The sequence below is a fragment of the Patiria miniata genome, unplaced genomic scaffold (assembly GCF_015706575.1).
Source record: "Patiria miniata isolate m_02_andy unplaced genomic scaffold, ASM1570657v1 HiC_scaffold_13, whole genome shotgun sequence".
Lineage (NCBI taxonomy): Eukaryota > Metazoa > Echinodermata > Asteroidea > Valvatida > Asterinidae > Patiria > Patiria miniata.
Genome location: NW_024037051.1, coordinates 5,599,376 through 5,621,324, shown reverse-complemented (window position 1 = coordinate 5,621,324; position 21,949 = coordinate 5,599,376). Strand labels below are relative to the sequence as shown.

Sequence of the window (21,949 nt, the reverse complement as noted above, 5' to 3'; positions counted from 1 at the left end):
ATACACCACTTTGGGTACCAGTCTTCCTTTGGGTAAATTGAGTAATCGAGATACTTCTCTGTTCAAGCGCAATTTGAGATTTACGTCGGTTATCACCAATGTCACCTTTTTAGATTCTCTAAATATTCGAAAACTTACCCCGGGTATAGAATTTAAAATGAAATCGAACCAATCGACGTCGTACCACCCCGGTGCTATGATGACCGAACCGGTGACTCCGAGTGGTAACGGCGCTAAATGACTCGGAGGAATAAAATCTAAATCATCACCCGTCACGATAAGACTTCCCCTTATAATTACCCCTGCTTCTCTACTATCTCTCAACTCGCTCAACTCGCTCGCACCCATTTCTCCTTCAATAAACTTTGAAGCCAATTCCTCACCTTCAAAGATTTTCCTTTCTCTAACATATAATATTCTTACTAAAGATTGAAGCGTATTAAGTTCTAATTCAGTTTTTGGTATTTCTGAAGACATGGCGGCTAAAATCAACCCTCGCCGTTCAGCTATAATAGCTCTTTTTCTTTTGTTTGATTCTAAAACGGATTCTAGTCTATCGTCTTCGTACGCTTTTATAAGATCGTTTATAGTTTTTTGTAAAACATTTTCATCGTTAATTAAAAAGTGGTATGGTATATCGGGTAACAATCGCTCTATAAAATCTCTATCTGGCGTTCTTATGTGTACATCTGAAAGAAACTCCGCGGGTATGGGGGGAGGTTTATCTGTGGTAAACGCGGGTCTCCCATCTATTTGCGTAAACCAATCAATCTCCGTGGCGCTGGAAATATTAAAATATCCGGGGTTAAACATTAGCCTTTTTACGCGTACAGATTTTTGACCGTTTAAATTATCTACGACGTCTTCTAATTTAAACGTCTGCTCATTTTGAAACAAGTGAAACGAATGCATTTATTTTAAAGTCTTTTTATATTAAAACTGAAACTAAAATAATGAGTGATTTTAAGTCGTTAAAAAAGCAGATACAATCGATAGCCGATCAGGTAACGAAACAAGTAAATCAAAATGTAGCCAAGGCAACCGAGCTAAAGCATCAAGTTGCATCCCAAACAAAGTTTTTAAACAGCACTAAACCCAGTGAACTGGAAGTTATAGTTAATAATACCAACGGGTTTTTAACCTTGTTCCCCGACTTAACCTCAGACTATAAATTGCCTCGCATCACAACGGATGAGGATGTAGATCGTTGGAAATCACACCCCATGTCGTTTTATCAAAATCAGTTAAATTTTGCGATCTACTGCGCTACTACGGGCTGCGGTGTTGGATTCGATCTTTTAAACGCGAGCAACCGTTACGTTTGGGCCATCTTTAACTTTCATTTATATTTTACGGTTAGAAAGATCCTGTACGACTTTGCCGCTCCTTTACCGGGAGATGACGCATTTAAAGCTCTAGACAACAGTTATAATCTCAGAGCATTTACCGATACCTCTTTGTTGTTTGGCATCGATCAAAATAAATCTTTTAAACAGACGAGAGACACAAACTCTAACGGTTTAGGTATAGCTTATTACTGGGACACGTCTTACGTACCCGTACCCGGAAACGATTATGATACAACCGACCTTAATCTCGAGTATAGTGAGTATCGTAAAGATATGATGAGTGGAACTAAAATGGGGTTTGGTCTGGACGATCCACCCAAGGGTTCGGGGCGTTACAGCGATTATACCGTAGCATTTATCGAACAAAATGAATCGGTACAAAAGGCTTGGTTAGATTTTATACCCGCCAAGAGTTCGTTTACCCCCGCGGGAATCATAAAGATCAACGAATCGATCAGATCTTACGTGTACGCTTTACTCGGTGCGCAGGCTCAAACAAAAACGAGCGTATTATCACCAGGCACCGGATTAGACGCTCAGAGACAATTTAACGTCATCGTTGAAGATATCATCAATGCAGTAGACGACATGGAAACGAGTATCAATCAATTTCAAGACTCTTTGCAGTATGCCAGAACGCCTTTAAATTTTGTCGTGAAACCGGGGTTGTATTTAATTCCATCGGATATGAACTTGAGGGTTGGAACGCACGACGGCTATAACAACAATCTTCAAATCGCTACCCAGATTATGAAAACTGGTTTGGTGCCAGATTTAAACTCACAACCTCAACCGGACGACTCTTTTGATGACACCGATGACGTCGCGCCACCAACACCCCCAGAGCCTACGACCGATGTTGTATCACCAACACCAACACCAACACCAACACCATCACCATCACCAACACCAACACCTACAGTTTTAACCCAAGAACCCACGAAACTACAAACTCACCAAGACGAAAAATTATCGTTGACGGTAGGAATATTAGCTATCGTTGGCATGGGTATTTTAGCTTACGAGGCAACGCGATAAGTCACACTCTAATCTCACCAAAAAAAATAAGCCTTACCAACTTTGTGCTGGTAAGGCTTATTTTTTTTGTTTAAACTTGATTACAACTATTACTACCATCGTTTTTGCAGGTACGCAAACACCAAGGCTCCCACACCCAAAAACAAAGCCCACACGTGTTCGGCCAACCACGATACGGACTTACTCAGCGCGTTAAATATCCAACTTAGTACGCTGCCTATGATACCCGGCAGAGCACCCAACGCGCTCACTCCGAGTTTTTGAAGAGCAGATGCAAAATTAGCGAGTTGTTTTGAAATCCACTCTTTGATACCGCCTTTTGGTGTTGGTGCAGGTGTTGGCGATGGCACGGGTGGGGCACCCACACCTCTCACGCTAGCGACGATGCTACTCACTATCGTGCTGATGGCTAAACTCAAAGCGGCTAAAATACTCACTACGGTCACACCTTGTTCTCTAAACAGAGTTCTAATCTTTTCCGCCAGAGTCGTGTCGTCGCCTAAAATTTTATTAATCGTTTCTTTGATTCTAGCGATCTGACTTTTGAGCCCTCGTTCGTTGGCTTTTGTAGTTTCTAATCTGGCGGATCTTTCAGCGTCTAAGTCGCTCAATTTATCGTTTAACTCTCGTCGTTCTTCTTCGCTGATCCTATGATCACCTAATTCATGTTCGGCATCAAATATCTCTTGGTCTAGTTCTGTGAGACGCGCTAAATTAAGTTCTAGGTTACCTCTCAACGTCTGAAGACTTTTGTCTAAACCCTGGAGTTCTCTGTAATTTAACCCCTCTGTTTGAGCGCCAGTGTCGCGTTGTAAATCGTCTATAATCTCGGTTACCTCATCGGTGGCTCTGGGTAGTTCTGTCATGGGGATACTCTCGGGTTGTACTTTTTCGAGTTTATCTTTTAGTTTGGCAAGTAGTGTCGGTTTATAGTCAGCGATTTTGAGGGTGTCGCGAATAAATGCGGTACCATATTTATTTTGTAAGGTACTTAATTTGTAATATGTTCTTTGACCACCTCGTCTATAAGATAATGGTTCTCGACCTTTATATGTTTTAACGTATAAATTTCTGTCTTTACCAATTTCAAAATCGTTGGGGTCGATAAACGCGGGGTCTATATTATTTTGTTTGTAAAATGAATCAACATCTTCTTTTATTACTTTTATAGATAATCTGCTTATTGTTCCCGTGCCGAGGACGCTTTCTGTGTCTACCGGTGGTGTAGTAGTATCAAAGTCGTCATCTACATTGGTCTCTGCTACATCATCATCATCGTCGTAATCGTAATCATCAACAGGGTCAAAGTCAAATCCTCCCTCATCCATTTATTTAATAAACCTATTTAAATTACGCAGTTTTCATTATACTGCCCGGTAGTATACCCTGGGTCACCAACCAATTTTGCGTGGCCAGAGCTCCACTTATAATGCCCGTCAATTTACCAGCATCTTCTACGCTTAGTTTGCTTAAATCCGGCGCTTTCATTTTGAGTAGTTTAGCTCCTACCATGGCGTATCCCATCGAAAGACCCGATATGACGGCTCCGTGATAAATCGTATTAGCTATTCCGTTTGTGTCAAAGTTACTCATCGTTTTTAATATAACAATTTTTAAATTGCTGTTTATTCCATGTCTAGCGTTTTGGGGGCGCTGGGTGTAGTGGGTTGCGTGACTATCGGCACTGGCTGTACTACCGGCGCAGTTGCCTTACTTTTTAGTACCAGCAACCCCACTGCTATTATAGACGCTATAGCCCCCCACATCGCCCAAGAGTTGTAGTCTGGTGAGCTCGTAGCTTCGTCCGATGTTACGTCCATTTTTGCTAATTTTAATTTCATCTGTCTATTGTGCTCGGCTAAAGCTTTACCCTGCTGAATTCGTTTAGGATTTTTAGTCTTGGTCACTCTCGTTACCGTCGGTGATGACGTTGTTTTTATCGGTTGGGGCGTCTCTGTTTCTGCTGGTTGAGCTGTGATCGCTGCTTGTTGATCTTCCATTTATTATATTAGGTTTATTAAATTTCAAATGTTTTGTTGTGATAATCGTAGCAACTAGGGGTGATATAAAAGTTCCGTACTTGTAACAAACGTCGCTCAACATACCAGCCATACTCACGCTTATAATAGGATCAGAACTCAAGTCGTTGGTGAGTTCTTCTTCAGAATCTATAGTGACGTTATAGCCTAAAACTTGTACGGGTGTAACAACGGCTAACACTCTCGAAAATAGACTTAAAGTGTATTTACCAACGGTTTTAACAATTTCATTTCCAAATTTAGTTTCGTACAGATGATATAATTTGTCGAGTTCTTTACTGTCAAGAGCTTCGATTTGTTTAACGGTGTATTCCTTTCCCAAGTACTTTCTAGAGTTTCCAGCTGCTATGACACCGCACAAACGATCTTTATGTTCTGCGTTGTGATCTTGTTCGTTCGTTAAAGTAAGTTTTAGGTCCTCCATTTAATTAGAAAGGAGTTTAATTTTGTTGTAGCTTTTGCAACTTTGTTACAAAGGCAAAGGTACTCGTAGGTGTAAAACGATAAATTAATCGATATGACGATAATAGCCAAAAACTGCAAATACTCGAATATTGCTATCATTTACTAACAGCAAAATGTATTTTGTTGACGTTTGTTGATTAACAAATTGTAATACCTGTGTAGCTTGTTGAATAGGTTGCTACTAAGCTAGTTATTAATTGTTACTCACCTAGTTATTAATTGTTACCCACCTAGTTATTCATTGTTACCCACCTAGCTAGTAATTGTTACTCACCTAGCTACTCAAGTAGCTCGTAACTAACTGGAGGTTCGGTGTATACGACCAATTTACTATATTTCACATCTCTCAAACGTCGTTTTATATAATCTCGTTCTTCAATGGGTACGACGTCATTTTCGTCTAACGCTTGATCAAACGATGTTTTATCTTTGCAGTAAAATAAAGCCAACCAGGCCGTGTTTTCTCTATAATCTTTTAAAACGCTGTTGTACTTTTGGGTCAGTAACCAACAGCTGTGATTTACGTGTCTTCCGCTAAACGCCATCTTGCTTAAAGCGCACGTCTTTTTACGATATTTAATCTCTTGATCCGAAGAGCAATCGTCCACGATAAACAGCGTGGCAACACCTTCGAATATTTTACTGTAAAAATCGATCGCTTCGTTGAGCGTCATCTTGTACAATTCCGGATCGCAGAGGTATACCTCGAGATCTGCTTGAATCCACTTTCTTTCGATGTACGTTTTGTTTTTAAATATGGTAGGGCAAATGATGACTATCGCTTCAAATGTATTTTTATAGTCTGACTCTAACAGATCCAAAATCCATTTGGTTTTACCCGAATTTGTTTTGCCGACGATTAAAGCGCAATGCGGTTGTGTCATTTTAACTTAACAGAGATTTAAAATTCCCGTCTTCCAAGTTCAATTGAGCATCCATGACCAAAAATACGTACATCGTGAGGTCACCTTGACTTTCGGCTTCTCTGTTAAATTGAATGTTGATGCCTCCTCCGTCTCCGAGTTTCCTACCGGATCCGTGAGCGGAGTTGTCGTCGTTACTTCTAAAATCGAGCCACAGACCGTACTTGTCTTTTAGGTAGTCTCCGAGGTCAAAACCCGTCAAATTTAAGTCTTTAGCTACTCCGCGCCCGCTTTCGGTATCGCTGTCTCCAAAGAACTTGCTAATTTCATTCCAGTGTTGATACTGAAACATGCCTTGACTGTAGAGTTGATTGGGTTTACCTTCTACGGTCACCGATGTTTTGGTTATTTTTGGATTGTAAAATCGCTGCGGATTTTTGACCGCGGGATCTTTAAACAAAAACAAAATACCCTTGAGACTCCTGATGGGTTGATTGACGCTGACGTTCCAAAGCGTGTCCGATTTGTTGACAGATCTAACTTCTAGCGAGTGGATTTTATCAAACAGATATTGCATTAACCCCTTGTGTTTATTCCTGATGGTGATAGCTAGGTCTCTGTTGGTCACCACTTCGTATTCGAGAGACAAGTCTGAGATAGAATACATCGCCGCCGTATCTGAACTGTTGACTACTTTTTCGTGATCGTTAAACTTTATCTCGTACGTCAGAGGTTGTTTTAAACCGCTGGGGTAAAAAGGGTGATGCGAAGTCAGTATGTCAATGTCTAGGGGAATACAATATCTGTTACCATAGGCATCCGCGATAGCCTGATCTTTACCGCTGTTGGCGCCCGCGTTAGCATCTCCAGCCCCAATTCTTAGTTTAGACACGTTTTCTTTTTCTATGCCCGAGTACGCCATGTTTCGAGTTGCCGAGCTGTTGATCCAATTGTCTTTAAAGTTGTGGTACACGTCGGCGTGACGATAACTTATAATTTCGTGACCTTGAAGCCTGACGCTGATTTCGCTGACTAAATTTCTGGCCAAATTACCAAAAATGGTTCTATTGTCGTCGCTTCCACCGTCGAGTTCTAAACTAAAAGCTAATTTACAAGTGCCGGGTACGATCACGTCGTCTACGCCCAATTGAGGAAACTTAACTCTCAGCGTTTGCCCCGCCGATATACTACTAGGATTGTGGGTAATGACCACCTCTTTTCTCTCACCCTTGATAGATCTGGGTATTTTTAATAGCCTGCTGGGATTGAGCTTTTTTCCATACGCATTCATTTTATTTATACGAGTTTTAAATTTAAAGGTATCTGTAAGCCAAGAAACCCACCAAAAGCGTTCCTCCCGCGATAAACACCAGTTCTCTTTCTATTTGTTGGTCGCTAGGCTTGTAAAAATCTTGGAGTTTGGGTTCGCGTTGCAGTCCTACGGGTAGTTTGGTAGATTGTCCACTCACCTCGTTGTAGTAACGCAACGCTCGGTCTACGTTGGAAAATGTTTCTTTAGAGGCATTTTGTTTTCTGATACGTTCGTTGAGAAAATCTAGATATTTCGTTCGTTCTCGTTGCCACTTATCTTTGGCGGCCGAGAGTTGTTCTATCGCTAAATCGTGTCTCTTACGCTCCTCGTCGGCATCACTCTGTTTCAGACTTGAAAATAAAAAGTTTGAACCCGTAAAAGCTAAAGCGTTGACGATCGCGCCTCCAACCATCATAGCAAAGCCAGACATATTATTATTATAAACGTCTTTTATATTAAATAATATGCAAACATTATCTAAACTGTATTATAGCCCGAGCGGTTATTGGAGAGGTGAAAGCGCCGTCGACCATTTACACGATAAAACAAAAATCGATAAAAAAGTAATCAGAGATTGGCTTAAAAAACAAGCGATCTGGCAAATTTATCTACCGGGTCCCGCGTATGTACCCAGACCTACGAGTACATCGCAAGAGTTTGAAACACCAAACGGTTTTCACCAAATGGATGTGCTATACCTACCCTGGGATAAAGTAAAACGCAAGACTTATAAATACGCTTTGACGGTTGTCGACGTTGCGAGTCGATACCACGAAGCAGAACCTTTGGTTTCTAAAACGGCGGATTCTACCCAGGATGCTATCGTCAAGATTTACGCGAGATCGCCTTTGAGTTACCCTAAAACGTTGAGAGTAGACGCCGGTACCGAATTTAAAGGTGCATTTAAAAAATGGATGGCTTCAAAAAACGTCGAGATTATCGTAGGCGAACCCGGAAACCACCGGTCGCAGGGTATCGTAGAAAGATTTAATCGAACGCTAGCCGAGAGACTGTTTGGTCATCAGTACGCTCAAGAAATGTTAAATCCCGAGAGTAGAAACACGCAATGGGTCGAGCGATTACCCAGCGTGATCAAAGCTATAAACGATGAAACGACGAGATTAATAGCTAAAGCACCGTCAGAGGCGGTTAAACTTGAACAGGTCCGGCAATCGCCGGCTAACCCCGTTAAAACAAAAGAGCAACAATTACCGCAAGATGCCATGGTTAGATATTTATATTACCCGGGCGAGCAAGAGGGTGGAACCTCGAGAAGAGCCACGGATCCCATTTGGAGCGTAGACATCTTCAACGTGGAAAAAAGAACGAGTCAATTTAAAATGATTAACGGTAAAAAAGTCACGACGGGTCCTACTCTTTATTACCTTCAAAACGGCCCAAAAAGGAGTTTTGTGAGACAAGAGCTTCAAGTCGTACCCGAGGACACGCAATTACCGCCGTAGTGACCAAAAGCCAGCGTGTTTATACCGTCCGGTAAAATGTACCTCTTTGTGTCCAACGGACTCAACGATAGTTTATTTTGAGATACGGTGTAAAGGATATGATTTTCCGACCTAATGTGAGTCATGGTTTCGTAGTGAGATTTTTTGTTTAAGATGCAGTCGTAATAGTGTCGGTGTTTTAATTTCTTAGAGGTAACCGATTTTGTGACACCCTTGGCTTTTTTCAGGTTGATGTCAGCGGTTAAAATGGAGTACATTTTAGGTCTTATACAAACAACTTCTTTGACTATTTTACCTCCAAACTCGTCTTTAAATTTACCGATCACTTTCTTATTGGTTGGGTCGTACAAAGGATGATCCGTCGGATAATTCGAAAGGTCGTATTGTTGCCCGTTTTGCTGCATATCTTTGTACACGTCGTCAGTGTGCACTACGAGTACCAAACTGTCCGTATCTGTGTACATCAACCTGATTTTCTCTTTGTACTTGTCTTTCAAATGGTTGTAATAAAAATCGTACATCAGCGTCTTTGAGAGATCCAAGATACTCACTCCGCAATAGATTGGTTTGTTTAACACGGTTTTAGTCTTGTACTTTTCGACAAATGACAATTTGCATTCTGAAAATGACGTCGTCGTTTTGTAGCTCGGTTTCTGTATAATTTTTTGGTATTTATCTCGATCGTCATCGTTATTGTCTCTGAGCAGGTAACCGTCAATCCTGTTTCTGACGTTTTCCATCGTCTTACCAAACACGCTGTTATTCATCAGTTTAAAAAAGTCTTTCTCAAAATCAGAGGTCGCTTTTGTTCGGAGTTGCGTGTTTTTGTCTATGTAAGATGCCATCCAAGGAGCTTGTTTAAATTGCAACACTCGATGTACCTTTTTAAGTTTCAAGCCGAGTTTGAGATACAACTGCAACGTGACGTAGTGCAAAACATATTTTTGTTTAGGATTAAGGGTACACGTTAATTTTTGCACGTTGCTACTAGGTTCGGTATCCAATAACTCGTTTTGATAATCAGACATCCATTCTTTTGGTATGACGATATTTTCTGGCGCTAGGGGATAATCGTTGTGCAGGTCGTGGAGATTATCCGGGTAATCGAGGTCTACTTCAAAGCAGTAACCGGTGTTTGACGTTTTCCTGAGAGATAATATCTTAGACTCGGTAAACGTTTTTGTAGACGCCCATTTAAAGTCTTTGTACGGCAGGTATTGACTCATGGCCCAGCCGTACAGATTGTTTGCATCGAGGTAGGTGATGTAACTCGACGGCTCGTTTGGATTATGGTCGGGTAGGTATTTGTTGTTGGCTTTGTGGTATCTCATACCACCCACGCTTGAGATACCACCTCTTTTTGCTTTTTCAAAAAATAAATGTTTGTCTACGTCTTGCAATAGTTCGAGTTTAATTTCCGAGTGTTTTAACAAGGCATCCCACGACAATCCTGGTGCTGTATAGTAATTAGCCGGATCTAACGCGTAGTTTGTAATGCACGTTTTCCTAAAGTTTTCAAATACGCATGCCAGTAATAACGTATCGGTAGTGACGTACAAATCGTGATATTCCCCCATGTTTTTAACTTTAAACTCGTTCCACGTCAGTTTAGCTCTGTCGTAGTCCTCTCGCGATATATTTTCGTCTTTTAGGCTGCTGTAAAATTGTTCGATGGGGGGTAGGCTGGTCTCTTGAAATCTGTCAAACGAGTCCATGTATTCATACGGATAAACTCCTTTTTGTAACAACGAGTCGATATTTTGACGATTAAAATGTTCTCTGAGTAGTTTAAACGACTCTCTCGGACAAGCTTTAGATAATCTATCCAACGAAGACGCCATAAAATTAAACGAGTCTATAAATCGCATATTTCCGATCGAAAACGAAATATACTTTTCTGAATTTCTAGCGATAACTTGTATTTCCTTTTCATCGTACTCTGAAATACTCTGCATGATCAAGTGAGCGTCGTAATTTTGCAGATTGTGAAAGACGACTGGTATGGGGGTAAAACCTGGTTTAACTTGTAATTTTAGATTGCAGTAGGCGTGCGCGGTACCTCTATATCTACCCGTGACGTGGCAGTGATCTCTCACCTTTCTAAATTTGTTGATTTTCTTTTTGCATTCGAGGCATTTAGACTCTGTAAATCCATTTTTGTTTTCGTACTGATGTTCTTTTATTTGTTTTTCTGTTTTTGGTTTTTGGGGTTTCTGGCACTGACAGTTGCTCGAGTAATTGGGATAAATTGGTTTCTCGCAAATCCAACACGTGTTTGTTGTATCATGATGTTCTTTAGCTCGCTCATTAAATTTCATGGGTTGGGGTTTTTTAAATATGCAATTTATGTCGCTTTGTATTTTTAACATTTTATTTACAAACTTTGATACAGCATCTTTACCTCTATAAGTCTCTTGATACGCATTGGTGCCGTCGCATCTAACTACTACCAACGAGTAACCGCTAGCTTTGTGAATGTTTGTCTTTTGCGTGTTGTTCTTTTTATCGTCCGAGTTTTTTTCTAATATCGATTCAAAGTCGGCGTAAACTACAAACGGTGCTTTTTGTTTAAACCTGTAGTTTTTAAATTCTAATGTTGGCACATCGTTTTCGTCGACTATCCACTCGTTATTTACATATTTTTGCTTAGCGGTAGGAAATACAATCTTTGACGGATGTGTATCTATACCGTTACAATCGGCCATGTGTCTATCTAATTTTACTTGCGTTCTATAATGACTCAGGCACCTTCGACAAAAATATTTCTTACTTTTATCTTTTGTAACGTTGTGAATCAATCTCGAAAAGTTATTTATCCAGCAGTAGTGATGCTTGTCGCCCTCAGAAAACAAAAACAGATCGATAGGTCGTGACTCTGGTTTGTAGTTTTTAGACACGTATAACGGATATATTTCCCCCTCATAACCGTATACGTTTATCGTTAAATTATTTTGTCTTTCTATCTTTGGTATCTGGTCGATCGGTGTTGGAAAGTCTACGCCATTAAATTTGAGTCCGTCGTCTTTGGTGTATACAACAGGTTCTTCTTTATGAATTTTATATTTAGGATCGTTTTTTATGTTATTTTTTACTTTATCCGTATACAACCCAAGAGCAGCTCTCAAACACCATCTCAAACACTCGTCGTCTTTGTTTTTAATGTTAATCATCGCCGTTTTCTGTTTGATACATTTTGGTAGGTCAATATAAGAACTACCTCTCACAGGGTTAAACCTGTTGATGTTGATATACAACGCCATTATCTTTTTTAAAACCCAACCCGATCCTTGATTCGTATACCTTTCATCCTTTCTAAATATCTGGTCGATGTCTTCTTTTAAAACCTGTTTTATTTGACTTTGATTTAAAACGACTCTCTGATCGGTAAAATGTGTAGCTTCGATCGTTTCGATCGTACCATCGGGTTTGGTTTTTTCGTATTTTATTTTGATTGTGAGCTCCATTTTTAAACCTCTCAGCTCTCTCAATTCTGACTTGATTTTATTTACAATTTGATCTTTGTGCGTATCAAAAAACTTGACTAAATCGTCGTTAAAAAGTCTAGGAATCAGTTCCCAGTTTCTAAAGTTATTTCTAAATCTCCTCGTCGCTCTAAACTCAGCCTCTTGAAAATACTCGGGTTGCCTAGAGTTTTGAATCGCCGAGAGTAAATCTTTTTTCAAAAATCGACCCTTATAACCCGACGGGTTATATTCTAGATCATAATCGTCTACAATCTGTTTGAGCTCATGTAGCTTCTTTTTCCTCAAGTTTCTAAATTGAGCTTCGTATTTTTTTATCCCGTTGATGTAGACTTTACGCGTAAGAGCAACATTTTGATCGTACGGTATATTATATCGCTGGACGTAATCGCGCAGCGTGGCTTTATTCCATCTAGAAAATCCCTTAACGATTGGCCTAATCATATCCATCATTTATATATATCAATATAATTTTTTTAAATTTTTTTAAGAGGTCAGACTTTTGGATTTATAAGCAATCAGACTCACCGGCTGGTGAGGGAGATCTTCAAGACGAGAGATATTGAGCCCCGGTTTTGGCTTGGGGCTGAGATATCGGGAGGGGCGGGTGGGGCGGGGGCGTGGCCAGTGGGTGGGGGAAAGGGGGAGGGATAAAGTCTGGTACCTGCCCCTCTCCCCATTGGCCCTGTACTACCCCCAGACCTATGGCAAAGTCTGGTATCCGCCCTTCTCCCCTACTCGAGAAAATTCGAATTGAGCATAATTGCTGGTGGATCCGACTGATTTTCTTTTTAACTTTTTGAGATTTCTGAAGAATGTGTTAGATTTTATAGTATACTATCGTGTAAACTTGTACACTGGTGGTCCTCAATGGATACCACCGGTGTTAAATTTACACCGCGGTGTACAAGTAATAATGGTGACGAGAAGTGATTATCAAGCTAATGTAGATCACTAGATTGTTGGGTTTTTTTAAGAGCTCGTCTTCATCAACATCTACAGCTGTCTCCCTTTTGTTCTGTCATAGTGACACTGAGCTGGTCATCGATCACCGCCATTGTCGCTTGTTCCTGTGCTGTCGTCATTGTCGTTGTCGCCTGTCTTGTCCTTATACTGTACAAAATGCGTCATCATGGCAACCGGCCGATTAACTTAAAAACAGATATGGAGATGCTGCATATAGATGTATGTTTACTCGCTTTTGATTCTTTGTTGCATTACATTTTAAATTAAATTTTAAACAATGTACTACTACTAAAATCTGATCAATAAGCATTAACTCCCCTCATTTCCAATAAACAAGAATCTCAACAACTTCAAGACATAAAAATATACTAAAATAATCAACAACACCTTTTTAAAATCTCTCACGACTGTAACAGGGCGGCCGGAGAACAGTGACGGCCGCTCAAAATAATAAACCAAGATTCCCAAACTTTTTTTCTTTATCAAAACCCCAGTCTCACTTTGTATAAAAGGCGGTAATGCTGCCATATTCTTGTTTTTGTGACGCAGAGCATAAAGTTTAAAAAGGGTGGCAGTAACACTTCCCTTTCCTCCGGCGGGACTGCCAAGGGCTCACTGGAGGGGAGTGAGGCTTACGAGTTCCCCCGCGACAAGCTGAAGTTGCTGGAGGTCGTTGGGAATGGCTCCTTCGGTCTGGTCTACAAGGCCACGGCAGAGGGCATCTTTGAGAAAGGCGTGGTCAGCACTGTGGCAGTCAAGACACCGAACCGTGAGCCAGACTCGATCATTTTGATTCATTTTCTATATACACCAATAGAATTTCGAATTCGTATTATGGACCCTTTTGGCAGTGGTTGAAAATGATACTGTATATGCAAACGTAAACCGTTTGAACGGATTCTTCCTTTCCCTGTTACCGTGGAATTTGTAATTCGCCATTCAAGTATTAACAGGGACTTTAAACACTTGTTGTATTTGTTGCCGGTTAGGTGGTAGATAGTTTGCTATTCCCAATGTTTAATCACACTTGAAGGACGACTGTCTTAAGTCGAGCATCAGAATTGCAAAATCAGGAGGACCCACATGCCAACTGATGTATAGTACAGAGCTCGAACCTGTGTGAACACAGTACATACAATGTGTGTATAAAAAGGATACATTTAGAGAAAAAATATTGAAAATACTATAGTTCCTATTTTGTTTAATATATATGCTTAAAGAAGGATTATTTCTCAACACAATGCTTTTTTCCCTATTTCATTTTGACACCTACATCCAGAGATATAGACAGTTAATTGAAAGGGATGATATGACAATGTGTTCCAATTCGCAGCAGAGTGGATGAAAGGAGATTAACATGCAAGCAATCTCTCTGTTTGGATTTGGAAAGTAAATGAATGTCACTTACAAACATAAAATGAGACCATTTCTTCTATCGTAGCGTCTGGTTCGCCAGCCGACAGGGAGGCCTTCGTGAAGGAACTGGAAATGTTCACCATCTTGGTTCAACATCCCAATGTGGTCTCGATGCTGGGATACTGCCGAAAGAAAAGTAAATCATCTCCAAAGTATAGAAAAGAAATCTCCAAGAATGGGCAAACATTTTATTTCATCTCGCGGGAAAGCAGATGTGCCAGGGTTTGCTTTGCTCTTCAAAGTTATATATAGGGGGGGGGGATTGAAAAATGACATTTCACAATCTTTCTGAATAAGCTCAATTGAGATCGCATTTTGGCATACCGTGAACGGTCTATTTCAATATATTAATTAACTGAAAACCTTTAAGAACATTTCAACTGAAGTCACATCTGCAGAACTCAAAAATAACACATAGCAGTCTTTTTTTTCTTCTAAAATCAGTATCATAAGAGTTGCATTGTTTCTACATGTACATAGATCCACTCTATTTGATCATGGAATATGTTTCCAATGGTAACCTGGAGAACTACCTGAGACAGGAGAAGCAACGGGTCGACCAATCGTACATCAATGTCAATGGTGTGACGGAGACTATCGGTCCCAACCAGATCCTGACTTTTGCCATTCAGATTGTGCGCGGCATGAAGTATCTGGAATCTGTGCAGGTATTGGTGTCTCCTTTTAACCCGAGCCCAACATCTATCATATAATCCATTCACCCATCACTGCTAAAGTTGTAAGGCTCCGGACCAGCCTCGTTCCCAGGGTGTCTAGCAGTAAGCTACCTGCTCTCTCACCCATGGTATTGGTTTATTTGCATATCCACAATTTTTTTGGATATGTATGTAAATAAGGAATAGCCTGGTGCCTGCCCGTGCTTTACATCAGCGTTTGTTTTTTGTATGTGGTGTCGGGGGTAAAAAAAAATAGAATCAATTCGTCGCGCCGTGAGTTACGAAAATGTTACAATCTTATCCAGCCAATGTGCAGTATCACATTTCAGATTAATATGAGCAAATTGGAAAGGAAGGGAAACACGTAATACACATTGGAAATAACAACACCAAGTACACGATATAAATCAATTACCTGCTAATTGCGCTTTCAAATCAGGATACAGGCAACAAATTCCCATCCCAGGGTTTACTATTGGAAACACGGTTGAAAATAAAGTGAGCCCTGGGGATGAGGTTGGCTCCGGACAGTCTTATTTTTTACTGAATCTGAGGGGCCAACCTATTGTCCTCTGAATGAGTCACTGAGTGCCTGAGTAAAAAATAATGTCCGAAACGAGACTTTCAGTTCCAGCTCAACTGGACAAGCCATGTCTTGTGATGTGAGTGTTTATTTGAAATAATTGGGTTCCTTAATCACACATTAGAGAGCCTTTCCCAAATTTTAAATATCCCATATATTTGTTCAAATACTTTTTAACTTCCAATGTTAACACCACATATCAATTCAATCGATATATCCTTTCTTCTTCTAACGTGTCAAACTATTGGTATCAAAAGCAACTTGAGAAATCAAAGTGTGATATGAATTTCCATGGTATGAGATATTTTGCCGAGGCTAGGCTCGGGCTAATGATATTTTGCTTGTACCGCGACCGTATTAGGCGTTAACTGCTTTGTTATACGAAATGGACTAAAAAAAATTTTTAAGCTAAAACTCAATGTTCATTCACACGCCTTTCCTGATTCATCTGAATCTGTATTGTACACTTCAAAAACGTTGGTGGTGTGTTGGACAAGTGGTTCAAATTTAATGCTTTTAACTCAACACCATTGTGATGTCAGTTTATTACTTTTGTAAAACATTATACTATAGACATGCCAGTGACATTCATATCCCATTTACACGTATTTGCCCAAAAAGGAATTCGTTTTCAAGGTTCTAAGTTCTGGAATTCTTTGGATAATGACACTAAATGTGTTAACAGTCGTCGTTTATTTAAGCAAAAATTGAAGTGTATCTTACTGGGAAAATATCAAAACGGCTGATTTGACTTGATTTAATACAGTTCATTTATATTATTTACCTTATTATCATAACCCCTCATGTTGGTTGATCTTCGTGAACAATACATAGGGTATTGTTCGCGAAGATCAAAGTACGTCCTCGTCTTTATCCTAGTCCTTGTTGCTTGTGTAACTTAGTCATTATTACTTAGTGTATAGCATTCAATTTAACGATGTCTGTTTAATCCAATCCTTTAAGCTATGCACATTATGGGGGTCTCTACTCGACAAGCCCTGCTTTTTGTAGGCCCCCACCACTTAATCGCCCTTCATTCTAATTATACCCATTTTCCATGTATATTGTTATTTGATTAAGTGGAAATAAAGTATTGATTGATTGATTGATTATAAAAGCAACCATATTCTAACTTGTAATCTCCTCAGTGTATCCATCGTGACTTGGCCACTCGCAACATCTTGCTGGATGAGCAGATGGTCTGTAAGGTATCGGATTTCGGATTGGCGCGTCACGTCCCCGCGCAGAAGCAGTACGAGATGAAATCAAAGGTACGCATGTTATCTTTGCTATAGCGTTAGTCCTTACTATAGGTAATAATTATGTTTGATGTTTTGACTTCATAATAATGTTCATTCAATTTTATGTGTGAGACATTAACAGTTAAATATTTTACCGTGCATCGTTTATTTAAAAATGAACTCAATGCTTAATTTTCCAATTAAACACTGAATCACATTCTCAAAATGATATACTCGAATAAATAATTCCAAGAGCCTCATCGATATGACGGTTTAAGCTATAAAAAACAAACTGTCAATATTGTAAGACTTTCTCTTTTGTTTGTCAGGGGCGCGTGCCGTTTCGTTGGATGGCGCCAGAGTCGATCGTCTACAACGTTTACAGCAGTAAGAGCGACGTGTGGTCTTTTGGCGTCTTGCTTTGGGAGTTGGTGACACTGGGTAAGGACAAACTGAAGTAGCTAGCGAGGGTTTGGGAAAGGGCTAACCTAGTGTAAAAGAAAGAAATCTTTTGCAGTGTTGCTAACATGTATGCATAGGTTTTTCCTTTTACTTTATTTTTATCGTATAACTTCACTCGAACGATCTTTTAATTTCATCCCACAACATCGTTTAGTCCAACTGTTAATTTTCTATTTCAGATTTTCACAAGTGAAAATTGATTTTCATAAGTGAGGCGTTTTAAATCGTCCTACTTATGGTAAATTCGTTTTGTGTGGACATTAGCACTTTCTTTAAGCCCAATGATGTTAGAAGGAAATTACAGTATCTCAGATGTATTTGAGATTAGTGCTATATACCGGTACACTAGTCGGAAAACCTATATGGGCCTTATTCACAAGTTGGCCATTTTTGTCGAGTTCCCTGAATGCAAGTTGTTAACTGTTGAATGGGATGGTGCCAGACTATTTATGCAGGCACAATTGCAGCCTTATTTTACTGTCATTGTTGTTTTTTTAAATATGGTTTTAAACATTAGAGAATGTTTAATTACAAATTTTAAATTATTCATTGAAGCAGACTGGAATTTATTATAATTGAACTTGCTTTCATATCTCTTCGCAAGTTCCAAAAAATAAGATTTTACCTAACTTTCAGTTCAATATGGACGACTCGGGAATATGGCCCATTAACACTAAGCTTTTCACATCCCTCCAGTGGTGTGTGTGTTGTCGTTGCTGGTAAAGAATTCACGAAACACAAAATGGTTGGGTCGAGTAAGTCGAAATGCAAACAGACGAAAACCAAATATCGAGCAGAAAATACCGAATCAACACAACTTCCGAAGTTGATTTTTTTTTCGCCGTTTTATCTTGCTAAAGGCTCTCACCCGTACCCCGGTTTGTCATGTGCTGAAATACTCGAGGATCTGCAGAGGGGGATTCGCCTAAAGAAGCCAACCCATTGCAGTGACGAGATGTGAGTTGCCCAACAAATTATATCGTTAGTTTCATTGTTAATATAAGCAGAATTTTTTTCATATGATGGACTTGAGTTTGTAAATGCCGCTTTAGCTAGTTATGCATCTCATTCTAAACGAGAGAAAGTTAAGGGTGCTTAAGTGTGCTTTCAGCAAAACGAAAACGATTCTCATAGGGATGCATGTGAATTGTTTACGTTTTGCTTAAAGAACACTTACCTTTTTTGTGATCCATGGACAGAGCTTTAAAACGGTGTTTGTGTTCAAAATTCCGTAACTTGAAAAGTACATGAGTGGTTTCAAGGATTTTGTATTGGAAGAAAGCTTATTGATTAGGCTTTCATATCCTAGATTTTGAAAGTGCTACAGGCAAAACTTCATTCAAAAATTGGTCCTGTCGTTTTGGTTTCCTTTTTTTTTTTACTCACCCTGTATACGATATTTCTTTTTATATTATATTTCTCATTTCTTGGGTGCTAAATTTTCACATTATCATCTTCATTTCCGAGGATTTTAAGATGATAACTTACAATACCCTTACAGAAAACCTTTTCAAACAATGTTTGATTGCAGCTATCAGGTAATGAAAGACTGTTGGGAACATCGACCAGAAAAGAGGCCCGATTTTGAGATGTTACACCAGAGGATAGAGGCAATGCTGGCTAACGCATCGGTAAGAAAAAGGATAATTTTCGGGACACAAAATGGGGGGGGGCCTTGTTTCCTTGGCTACACGGATGGATAGGGAAGGGAGAGTGGTGGGTCGGGAATGTCGAGATCCCAGAAGAGTCTGTATTGGAAGTCAGCAGACTTGTATGACTCGACTCGAGTCCCATTTTTCGTGACTCGGACTCGGACTCGAGTCACGATAACAAATCAAATGACTCGGACTCGGCGCTGCAGGACTCGGACTTGGACTCGGACTGGACCTGCGGACTCGGGTCTCGACCATAATTACCACAAATCACTACAGTAATTTTTTTCTTTAATAATTACAAATTACATTCGGAAGACGACCCTCTCCTGAGCAAGCGATACAGTCTGTACGGTGCAGAAGAAATGCATCTAAGTACTGTATACATACACTTTGCATGCGGCTAGCTTGTTTCCGATATATCGATTTGGGAAATCAATGTATGAAAACATGTATCCCAGCATCCACACTTGATATTGCTTAAAGTGCAAGCTTGATAGTGTTTGGTACCGGATAATTCTTTCCAGACACTGATGCCTTGCCTTATTTGAAATGTTATACATGTACTTCCAGCTCATTAAATTAGAGAAAAGCTGTGAGGTTTTAGCAATACAGGTACCTTTTCAATATAAAAGTTATACTAAAGATGACTTGTGACTCGGACCGTCCTTTGTGACTCGTGACTCGGACTCGACCTTCACATGACTCGGGATTCGGACTCGGACTCGGGAGAAGTCTGGAAGTCGGTAATGGTTTCATTGAGTTGAATTCTTTAGTCCGACTCCTTGATCAACACCCATAACTTGCTTTTCCTACTCCCCTTATTTTTTTTGTCTGGGAGTGAAACTATGAGACTGTGGAATCATTCATGGTAGACAACGCGTGGAATGGATGTTGATACTGTATGACGCCTATCAACTGTCCTCAGAAGGATGCTTGAAATGCTGTCCCCGGGAAATTTAGAATTAAGAGTGACAATTATCTTAAATTTGGCTAGTTCTAAAACTGAAGTGTGCAGGGGAAATAATAAAGTGGAGAATAAGAAGTCATTTATTAAAACACCAAACGGCGATAAATCAATATTAGGTTTTGCCATTCACCGACGCACAAACACTGTATAATCAGTGTGTTACCTCCTGAGTGAAAGTTGGAAAAAAATCACTCGAGTGGGACTCAAACCCACGACCTCCTGCTTTCTAGTGCAGACGTCTTACCACTCGACCACCGAGCTTGCAGGATCGGTTGGCTGGTTCGTGAGAAGAAATTTGCGTCGGGGTGATTTAAATCAATATTAGGTTTTGCCCTTCACATTGACATTAAATGGTGATATTAAAGTTATATTAAACGATGATGTTAAATGCTAACTCTTAACACTGCAAAAACGTTGGGCAAAAAAGGTTGATATGTAGACCAACGTTGGTCAACATATCAACAGGTTATACTCTTGGGCAAAATCTTCCCAATAGTTTGACATGTTTTACCTCAATGAGGTAATTTCAAAACCACTGTTGGGTAAAAATATTGTTGTGTACGGTTCCAAAAGGAACAAGGCGACACAGAATAACGTTTCTACATATTTATTGTCCCACCTCCGATCCAACGATATGGATCTAACTCCATTTTGACAATATCTCAAAATAACCCAACAATACGTCACAGCATGTTGATTGCGCGTGTGCAATGTCTTTAAAGGGGCACACGCTACTTAAAGTGACTACACTACAAATATATTGCCAAACAGTGTGTTTTACCCAACATTTTTTACAGTGTACCCCTCTTCTCATACACAGGGCTACTTGCTGATGTCCAACTTCTCTGCAGAGCAATACCTGTACATGGCACCCAGCAGCAAAGGAAATCTGTAGAATGCACCACCGGAGTTATACGTCAACGAAAAAGCCACACATATATTTTGTGTGACCTTCACCTAAAAAAAATATTCACTGTCATGAGAATAAACGACGTTGTCAACTGTGTTTTTCGTCCAATATATGAGGAACTCGTGAAGTTGTTATGGCGTGAATTCAGAGTGGCAAAAAATCAATAAATTTCTGAACAATTTCAGGAAAATTCTGCGGAAACCAATAACAATTGGAAGGTCTATGTTTATCCGCCTGAGAGGTTATGTTTTCATCGGATTCTGTTAGTTTGTTGGTTGGTTTGTCTGTTAACAAGATAACTCAAAAAGCTATGGAGGGATTTGCATGGAAATGTTTTTGAGTGGTGGTCCTTGGTATAAGTACAAATTGATTAAATTATGGAAGTGATCCGGATCTGGGTCTGTATCCAGGATTTGCTTTAAAGGATTCTTCACCATATTTGCGAGTATTTCTTTTGGGTGTACTGACAATATGGCGGGGAATTGTTTAGCCTTGGCGGAGGTTTGCGCTCTCTGAGTGCTTTCTAGTTGGAGTTAAAACACACCTTTGTTCACGTTTGATTGTACGCCATGTTTAGAATTGTGGATGTCTCTGACATGTTTATATACACGACAAAAGCTTGCCAGTACCATCAAGTATACATTGTAACAAAAAAACGACTTATCGAAATAGGCAAAACAATAGTCCAACAAAAATCGAATCACCTGTCATGCAACTTAAACGAACTTCAAAATATAAACTTGACATTTTTTTAATGTTGTTATTGATGGCACAAACAGGCCTTCATGTACAAAAAAAACTAGATATCTTAGACTTAACATGTGAAAAAGTGGGTACCAAAAAGTGCTCGGCGTCATAGGTTCTTCGGCGTATAACGAGTCTTTTAAAGACAGGAATTGACTATTGTGTTTCCAATAAGGAAACCTCATGTAACTTAGCATTTCGGGAATTTAAGTTTGAAAATTCAAACCCTAGATAACCCATTTAAATCATCCCATTATTTGAAAGTTGATCATTTTAAAGTTTTTTTTCCACAATATTTAGATTAATATTTACAAGAG

General features: G+C 39.7%; 1 protein-coding gene across 1 annotated transcript in view; it reads left to right on the top strand.

The window, feature by feature from the left end:
- The window catches only part of LOC119720942, a 40,664-nt gene extending 19,327 nt beyond the window's left edge, over positions 1–21,337 (top strand). The window contains exons 9-17 of the mRNA XM_038190812.1: positions 13,039–13,196; positions 13,527–13,746; positions 14,419–14,529; positions 14,874–15,061; positions 16,802–16,924; positions 17,224–17,335; positions 18,217–18,313; positions 18,888–18,987; positions 20,799–21,337. Coding sequence (XP_038046740.1) covers positions 13,039–13,196; positions 13,527–13,746; positions 14,419–14,529; positions 14,874–15,061; positions 16,802–16,924; positions 17,224–17,335; positions 18,217–18,313; positions 18,888–18,987; positions 20,799–20,873 — 1,184 coding nt within the window. The 3' untranslated portion in view covers positions 20,874–21,337. The remainder of the gene's footprint in view (positions 1–13,038; positions 13,197–13,526; positions 13,747–14,418; positions 14,530–14,873; positions 15,062–16,801; positions 16,925–17,223; positions 17,336–18,216; positions 18,314–18,887; positions 18,988–20,798) is intronic.
- Positions 21,338–21,949: the final 612 nt, after the last annotated feature.